We start from the raw sequence: 9,119 nt of genomic DNA on the forward strand, positions 1-9,119 counted from the left end.
TTGATACCATTACTGTTATTCGAGTGAAGACTTTGGGGGCCATGGGTTAAGGTGCTAGGCCCAGATCACTCTTTAAAGGAGTGAGACAGTGTGGAAATAAAATAGGGGTCTCCTTGGTTTATTCGGATACCTTGAGCTGTTTCCTCTGTATGCAAGGCACCGGGACAGTCCGCACCACTTCTACAAACCAATCCAGGTCAGGACTCCGAAGGAGCACAGCCCTTCCTGGGACCTAGGGGAAGGGCACGGGCTAGCACCGTTTCTAGCATCTCTTCTTAGGGTGCCTCAAGCCTGTTCTCGCGAAAAGGGCTCCAGGGACCCTGCAGCCGCCCCCAGGCTGCGAGGCCCCCATGAACTGCCTGCTCAGCCATTGTCCTAGAGAGTGATCTCAGGGAGCTGTACTGGAGTGAGGGAGATATCAAGACACCTTGTCAGTTCAAAGCATTTTAGGGTTGTTTGAAATCCTCTCCACGTCAACGTAAGCAGCCTCTGTATTTGAACAGCTGCTTTGAACAGTGAAAGGGAATGAGCTGAATCAAAACCTGGAGGTGTCTCCCCGAGACACCTTCAACGTGCTTTTTATGCGGGTTGGAGAAAGGCAGGCAGACCTGCAGACTCTGCCCTGGCAGGGTCAGCAGCAAAGAAAGGAGCCCGCGACGGTGGGAGGGGGAAAGGAAAGACGGAGAAGCTCCCATCTGGAGCTAAAATCCCCGATAGTCTGGGTTCCCAGAGCCCCAGGGAGGAGTCGCGCCGGGAGGCAGACAGGAAGCTGAGGCTACCCAGGACCCGGCGGCGTTCGCGCCACCCGGGCCTCCGGCGACAAGCTGGGAGTCGGGGGAAGCGCGGGGGGAGGTGGTACACAGAGCCCTAGTGAGCGCCCAGCCCTGCCCGCCCGGCGATTGGCCCGGCTCCGAGGTTGGGGGTGGGGTGCAGAGGCTGAGGCCCGGGGGTTGGGTACTGCTTTGCGTACTCCCGGGGATTTACTGGGTGTATTAATCCCATAGAACTACCCGGGTTACCCTGTTGGGAACGTTTTGGAGCCAACGCCTGCCAGCGAAATGAGGTGGGGGCGGGTGGGGTGGAGTAGAGACCCGGAACCTCAACATAGTATGGATCTCAGAGTGGAAATCGCCAGTGAAGTCCCGTTGCAGACAGGAAGTTTTGATGCACACGTGCAGCATATCCTTGCCCGCACCCCTGCTCCCCCGCACGACCCCGCGCCCTTGGCCGTGGGTTGGGGGAAGTGAGCAGAAGAAGAGGACGGTGCGGATACTTGTAAACTGACTCGGAGCCCAGCCGCCTCGGTTCTCTCAGAGATGCGTCTGGAAACCCTTTTCTTCCCTGACTGTATCACCCCAAGGGCTGCAAAGGGCCTTGTCCCTTGAGAAATGTGAAATCAAATCCAGAGAATAGCAGACACCTGCCCTGGTTGGGGGTAGAGGGGGAGGTGAGATGCTGAGTATCCTGACACTGCCCTTCCCGGCGGCCGCTGGATTCTTCCATCTGAGGATCTCTGAGTTTTCCGAGCAGAGAGGCGGGGGTGGGGTGGGGTGGGGCAGAGGGGAGAGGCAGGCCCGGACCGGACGCGACTGGCACGCTGCCCGAGCGCTCCCAAAGCCCCAGCAGAGCCGCACGCCCCGCGCGGGGAACTCCGGGCTGCCGTCGCGAGGAGGCGGTCCTGCCCGCCGCCCAGCCCCTCCGCTCCCAGTATAGGAGCCTCAGGCGCCAGCCGCCGAGTCTGCGCGCTCTGAGGCTAGGACTTTTTCTTTTTTTCCTAGCCGGGCAAAGTTATGGGATTCCTAGCAGCCCCCAGGCGCGCGGCCTGAGTGGCTCCGCGCTTGCGCTGGAACCAAGCGCCACTCCGTGTGTGTCCTCGCCTCGCCGCGCGGGTGCGCGCGTGGGGGGATGCAGGTCCGTCCGGTTGGCGGCCTGTGGGATCGCCCCTCCCCTAACCATTTCTCTCTCTCCCACACACACACTCTCTCATAAACACAGGGCACGTGGAAATCCTCAGCCAAAGCGCCTTGCCCGGGCGGGTGCTCAACGTGGTGATTTATAAACAGCTCAGCCACTCCCCGAAGAGCTCGTTCCTCGTTAGTCGTGATGAATTCTCTGGCCCGCTCCACTTTGCTGTCTAGATTAAGATGCTCGGAGGCCCCAAAGTGCTCCCCTTGAGCGTTGTTTTGGCTTCCTTCACGAACACAAGACCACCGGCAGCGCCAGCGCTGCAACGCGAAGGGCGAAGGGTGAGAGGTGGGGACGCGATTCACTTTCCCTGGGGTCTTTTTTTTTTCCCCCTCTTCCCAGCAGCAACTTTTGATTCTCTTCGCAGCATCCGCGCCCTTCACTTGGCCCTTCTTGGTGGTCCCACTGCGCCAGCCTGGGTCCGTGCCTGAGTGTCTCCTACCCCGCTCGCAGGCTCCTAAACCCGCGGCAGGCACCTGCTCCGGGCGGCTGGGGAACGGACCGCGCGACGCGCTCGCGCTGGGTAGAGCGGCGCAGCCAGCGTACGGTCCCACAGTCTTGTTCTGGAGTTCAAGGCTGAAGGCTAAGCCCGGAGCTTCTTCGCTAGCGAGCGCCTGAGAGCTGAGTTAGACCAGCCCCACCCGCTGGCGCCCGTAGAAGTTACTAATTAGGAAGATTCCCCTAGCATCAGCCCATTTTCCTTCACACACCGGTCCACCCTTTCGAAGCAGCTAACGGAAAAGTTGCATCGAAAAACGCCTGCCGCTCTGGGAAGCGAGTACGCAGTCCCAGATCTCGGGTTCCCGGAGCGGCCCTCGGTGCCGCCACCGCACCCGGAGACGGAGCACCTTTAGCCTGCACTCCCGCAGCCTTGCACCAGGCAAAGGTCCGCCCTTCCTGGCTCCTGGTTTACTAAACCAAAAACTGTGTGCGCGCCCCAGTGTGTGAATCTGACGGAGACTTTCTGAGTTTTGTTTTGTGTTCAGTCCAGGCCGCTGCGCTGTCAGAGCGAGCAGTTCCGCGCCTTTACAGGAGTTCTCACTAGCGGACGAGGACGAGCGTAGGCTGAGCCAGCCTCTCAAGGGGTCCCCGCTCAGGGGCTGGGAGACAACTGGGCCTGGAACCTAAAGGGAAGAGAGCCTGCGCTAGCGGCGGGTTGGACGGGAAAGAAGAGGACCTTTGCTGGGGGCAAAAGTGTCCGCACGTCTTGGAAGCACGTGGACACTGAAAATTTAACCTTGGGGGCGAGGGGGGCGGGGAGGAGACTTCAACAGGGGGACAAGTCTGGCTTCTGGCTCTAGGTTTAAGAAACACTGGTGTGTGTGTGTGTGTGTGTCCCAAGGTGAATAAATATGGGACTACCCCTGGCTCCCTGAGACTCTGCCTTTCTTTTTCTCTCTCCTTCCCCCCCCACCCCAGCCCTAATAGGAAGAGAAGGTAGACCCACACACACACCCGCCACCTCCCCCCCACACATCCGAGTCTTCCAAGTGGCTGTGGTCGAAAGAGGGCTGAGGCCGCCCCACCACCAACACCCCCGCGAGGCCAGCACCCCGCCGCCACCCCAACCCCCCCACACACCCCGCGCCCAGCTTGTCTGCTAGGGAGACAGATGGGGGGCGGGGCTCATCCAAGAGGGGCGGAGGAGCCCCGGGGTTGGGGAGCTAGGGTGGTGAGAACTAAGAGAATCTGAATTGGGTGGAGAGGGGGAACTGGAGGAGGGCTGAGAGGACTCGGCGCCCGGGGGCGGGAGGGAGGAGGAGGGGGCACCTCTACGCCAATCAGTGGCGCCGGCCTGGGAGGTTGCTAGCGGTATCCACGTAAATCAAAGGGCGCGGAGCCAATGGGAGGGGGCGGAGGGGGCGGGGCCCAGGCGCGTGCCGCTGCGAGCTGGCGCTGCCAAGAGAGCGGGAGAGAGCTGGAGAGAGCAGGGAGAGGGGGGAGCGCGGAGCTAGTCAGAGAGTGAGCGAGAGCAAGAAGCAGGGAGAGGAGGAGAAAGAGAGCGAGGGCGGGCGGGAGGCGGCGGCGGCAGCAGCAGTAATAGCAGGAGCAGCAACAGAAGGCGTCGGAGCGGGCGTCGGAGCTGCCCGCTGGGGGAGAGAGGGAGGAGAGAGAAAGAGAGCGAGCGAGCAGAGGAGCCCGAGGCGAAAAAGTAACTGTCAAATGCGCGGCTCCTTTAACCGGAGCGCTCAGTCCGGCTCCGAGAGTCATGGCGACCGCAGCGTCTAACCACTACAGCCTGCTCACCTCCAGCGCCTCCATCGTGCACGCCGAGCCGCCGGGCGGCATGCAGCAGGGCGCGGGGGGCTACCGCGAGGCTCAGAGCCTGGTGCAGGGCGACTACGGCGCGCTGCAGAGCAACGGGCACCCGCTCAGCCACGCTCACCAGTGGATCACCGCGCTGTCCCACGGCGGCGGCGGCGGGGGCGGTGGCGGCGGCGGCGGGGGCGGGGGCGGCGGCGGGGGCGGCGGCGACGGCTCTCCGTGGTCCACCAGCCCCCTGGGCCAGCCGGACATCAAGCCTTCGGTGGTGGTACAGCAGGGCGGCCGCGGCGACGAGCTGCACGGGCCAGGCGCCCTGCAGCAGCAGCACCAGCAGCAGCAACAGCAGCAGCAACAGCAGCAGCAGCAGCAACAACAGCAGCAGCAGCAGCAGCGGCCGCCGCATCTGGTGCACCACGCCGCCAACCACCACCCGGGGCCCGGGGCATGGCGGAGCGCCGCGGCCGCAGCGCACCTCCCGCCCTCCATGGGAGCGTCCAACGGCGGCTTGCTCTACTCGCAGCCCAGCTTCACGGTGAACGGCATGCTGGGCGCCGGCGGACAGCCGGCGGGGCTGCACCACCACGGCCTGCGGGACGCGCACGACGAGCCGCACCACGCCGACCACCACCCTCACCCGCACTCGCACCCGCACCAGCAGCCGCCGCCGCCGCCACCTCCGCAGGGCCCGCCGGGCCACCCCGGCGCGCACCACGACCCGCACTCGGACGAGGACACGCCGACCTCGGATGACCTGGAGCAGTTCGCCAAGCAGTTCAAGCAGCGCCGGATCAAACTGGGATTTACCCAAGCGGACGTGGGGCTGGCGCTGGGCACCCTGTACGGCAACGTGTTCTCGCAGACCACCATCTGCAGGTTTGAGGCCCTGCAGCTGAGCTTCAAGAACATGTGCAAGCTGAAGCCTTTGTTGAACAAGTGGTTGGAGGAGGCGGACTCGTCCTCGGGCAGCCCCACGAGCATAGACAAGATCGCAGCGCAGGGGCGCAAGAGGAAAAAGCGGACCTCCATCGAGGTGAGCGTCAAGGGGGCTCTGGAGAGCCATTTCCTCAAATGCCCCAAGCCCTCGGCCCAGGAGATCACCTCCCTCGCGGACAGCTTACAGCTGGAGAAGGAGGTGGTGAGAGTTTGGTTTTGTAACAGGAGACAGAAAGAGAAAAGGATGACCCCTCCCGGAGGGACTCTGCCGGGCGCCGAGGATGTGTACGGGGGGAGTAGGGACACGCCACCACACCACGGGGTGCAGACGCCCGTCCAGTGAACTCGAGCGGGGGGAGGGGCAGAGCGCGGGGCTCCCCCTCCCCTACGGTCCATGGCCCTTTCCCGGCCCCCTTGTTCCCTCTCTAACTTCTGATTGTTCTTTTATTTTAATTATTATTTCCCCGTCCCTTAAAAAGAAAAAAGTAATAATAAGGAAAGCAACTAAGGCACTGGACTATCCTTTAAACGGTAGCAGGTGTAATGATGTGTTTTGACCTTTACAGGCTAGTACCCAGGCAATGGAGTGGAGTGTCTCATAGAGAGAGTGAGGAGAGAGTGTGTAATAGAGAGAGAGAGAGAGAGAGATGGCAAGCACTGAGTTAAATACCTGGCAAAACTAAATAAATTACCAAAAAGAAAAAAAAAAATCCACCAAACCGTGATAAACACAAACAGCTTCCTGATGCTCAGAGTTGGCACATGCTGCTGTGTTGATTCAATGTGGATCCTCATCAGGAAAGAGGGAAAAATACACATGTTCTTTGATGTAGTCAGAATTTAACCACATAAATTTGCACTGCAGGAAAATTGAAGTTTACATGAACAAATTCATGAACGTATCTTTCTTTTCAATTTTGAAATTGCCGGGTTTTGTTTGGTTTTGTTTTGTTTTATTCAGCAGAGAGAGTTGAAGCCAGCTCTTGGCTACTCTCCATTTCCAACGCTCTCGCGTTGCCCCTTGTTCTTCTCACTGTTTGTGAACTTTGGTTACCTTCGCCCCCCCCACCTGACCCCAACATTGGTGTACCATCTATTTGGTTCTTTTACCAAAGCAAAAATGATTGGCTTCATACAAAATAAAGCATTCTCTGCTTTCAGGAAACGTGCATGGTCTACCCGCTTTATCCAAGGCAAAAATCCGGTTTGGAATACAAAAAAAATGAGTCAAGCATTGGTTTTTGTTACCAGCCACAAAGTAAACTTCATTTTCAGGCAGTGTTTCTGGGGGAGGTTGTGGAGGGGAGAAAAAGAAAAATCGATAGTGAGTGACTGATTGCTTCATTTTATCAGGCGGGCCCATTGTGAAAGAGCTCAGAGGAAGTGTGGAGGTTAAATATATTTCCAGAGTTGTCCAACAGAAAGTGGCACTTTGAAGAGAACTAGGGAAATATATATCTTCAGAAACCCCTGTATAGTTCTCTGCCTTCGGTTTTAATAACTTAATTATGAGGAATTATTTGTGCTGACAGCAGCAGTTAAACTTTGTTCCTCTAATAGCTTTTTTTTTTTTTTTAGCATAAAGAAAATAATCTGGGAACTTAATGGTGTATGCATAGACTGTTTCTTACCACACAAATACCCACATGAATAAGAGAATATCTCCACTCTAGACTGGTTTTGTCTTCACTAGCTCATTTGTTTATCAAATCACATTTAGGGTCCCACACCCTCTTCTCATAATTTATTACAGAAAATACCAGTTTGACCTGGACAGCTTTTCCCCTCTCTTTCACTAAGGAAGCCAAATGAACTGGGAAAAAATGCTATTTTCTATCCTTCCTTTTCTCCCTTTGTTAATAGTTTTAAGTGCGTTTTTTTACCTTACCTTGATGGAAAATGGTTAACTTCCATAACAAAAGACTCTACTGGGAAGTGTAGGTGAAAAAACTTCTAACTGTATTGAAAATAAATACCATTAAACTGTGATCAGTTAAAATATTTAAAAATAATCAGCACAAAAGGGCGCTCAAAGGGAAAACACTTTTTATTAATCTTAAAAGTTTGGGGCTTTTTTTTTCTGGTTAAGTATTAGGCAAATTTTTATTTAAAAAAATAAATTCTCAGTACCATAAAATTATGATTCAGCATCAAGATTAGCACTGCACTCAGTAGTTAAGGTTTTAGGAACTATGCTTTATATTGTCTTTTCAAACACCTGTGATTGTTTCATTTTCAATGTTTTTGCAAGATAAATGATGACTTATAATGGGCATATTTATTTGCCTGTATTTCATTTCCCCCAACGAATGTCACAAGGAGATGGGCACGGAGTTGCTGCTTCGGGGTGCGTCACGCTGCTTGTTCCTGAGGTGTGGGGACTGGCCTTTAGTGAAGCAATCCAGAGCGGGGCAAATAGCCAATGGTAAAGGGAGGAAATGAATTTTCAGATTCTTATTACCAAGTGAGTAAGGTCAGATGCTGGAGTTCAGGGGACCTGTCCATAGCTCCTCTGACTCTCATAGGTTTACTAAGACGAAAGTTACCACTGAACCTTACCACTATGTATATATGTTTAATATCTGTCTTTTGAAATGCAGAAATAGTTTAAATGTTTCTTTGTCTATTTTTCTTTTTTTTAATGCTACCCAGGGAAATATTTTCATATCATTTTTAAGTGGCCTGCCTCAATGTATATTTATTTCTTTCAAAGCAAAAAGGTTCTGGAAACTGTTTTTCTGTAGCTTTAAATGAGTAGATGAGCAAAATCTATATGGGATGTAATTTTTTTTTTTTTGTTCAGTCTCTTTAAGAATACTTTGTTTTGGTACATTTGGTTGTGCTTGTGGGGAAAATAAAAACGCAGAGATCCTTATATATTTATGTTAAAGTAATATTTTATTATCTACATAAAACAGAAATGCACAATACCTTCATAGTTTGTTCTAATTATTGAAATATCTTTATTTTATTTTTAAAGATAGTGCCAAGTTTTAAGGGGGGAGAAAACCCTAGACCTTATACTGACTGAGTTGAGTTGTGTGTAAAATACTTCCCTTCCTTTATACTTCATAAAGTTTTGGAATAAATTTTATGCGTATACTGCCAGGTTTCATGTTTATAACTTTCAGAGCTTTTTTTTTTTTTTTTTAAGAGAGACTACTGTTCTGATTCTTTTTCACTTTTCATTGCAAAAAACTATCAGTCCCAGACCTTTCAGTCACTACACCTATAGCATTAAATTGAAATGGTCATTGGGTTTGAGCTTCCATTTGTTTGCCATTTCATGGTCTGACAAAGAGATGTTTATCCCTTTTAAATAAATGCAGATATCCCTACATCTTTCCAGGTCACCTTTACCTTAACTGATTGTGCTTTTTTTTTTTTTTTTTTTTTGAGAGCATCAGTGGAACTAGGCGGACTTTAATCTTTATGCACATGTGCTCACGTTATTTGGTATCTAAAAATGCAAAGCTTAGTTAAAGGTATTATTCTTTTTAATAAATAACAAGTATCTTTCAACAAAGAGTATCTCTGACAGTATGCAAAATGTGTGTTTACCAAGTGATTATTGGTAGATCCCATGTATTACTTCTGTTAGATTTTGAGGGAAAAATAGGTTTTGCAATGGTTTATACAGTAGTGTCTGTTTCTCTTCAGGCAAGCAAACAGGCTCTAAAACAGGGTGAGAAAAAAAAAGGGGGGGGGAGAATGTATGGAAGACATTCAAGGCTGTGATGCTAATCACAGATTGTTTCAGATATTCTTAGAGAGAACGTTATACCTACCAAAATCAGTTTAGGGTTAGTGCAACATCCAAGCAGTGTTTGGTTAGTTTACAAGTTTGCTGATGTATTTTAAAGTCCTCCTTGGAACACTGGTTTAAGTATAAATGTCCATTTTGAAAGGCAGTTTCTGGGCTTATTACATCTGATCATCTTTTCTAACTCCTAGTC

General features: G+C 52.6%; 1 protein-coding gene across 1 annotated transcript; it reads left to right on the forward strand.

Annotated features, from left to right (window-relative positions):
• Positions 1-3,904: 3,904 nt before the first annotated feature.
• POU3F2 (POU class 3 homeobox 2) lies at positions 3,905-8,394 on the forward strand. Its single transcript, XM_059399254.1, has one exon. The coding sequence runs from the start codon at positions 4,175-4,177 to the stop codon at positions 5,504-5,506; it is 1,332 nt and encodes a 443-aa protein (XP_059255237.1). The 5' UTR covers positions 3,905-4,174; the 3' UTR covers positions 5,507-8,394.
• Positions 8,395-9,119: the final 725 nt, after the last annotated feature.

The sequence above is a fragment of the Mustela nigripes genome, chromosome 5 (assembly GCF_022355385.1).
Source record: "Mustela nigripes isolate SB6536 chromosome 5, MUSNIG.SB6536, whole genome shotgun sequence".
Lineage (NCBI taxonomy): Eukaryota > Metazoa > Chordata > Mammalia > Carnivora > Mustelidae > Mustela > Mustela nigripes.

Bases quoted from the DNA above. Each gene is read 5' to 3' on its own strand.
- POU3F2 (XM_059399254.1), top strand. From the start codon at position 4,175: ATGGCGACCGCAGCGTCTAACCACTACAGCCTGCTCACCTCCAGCGCC.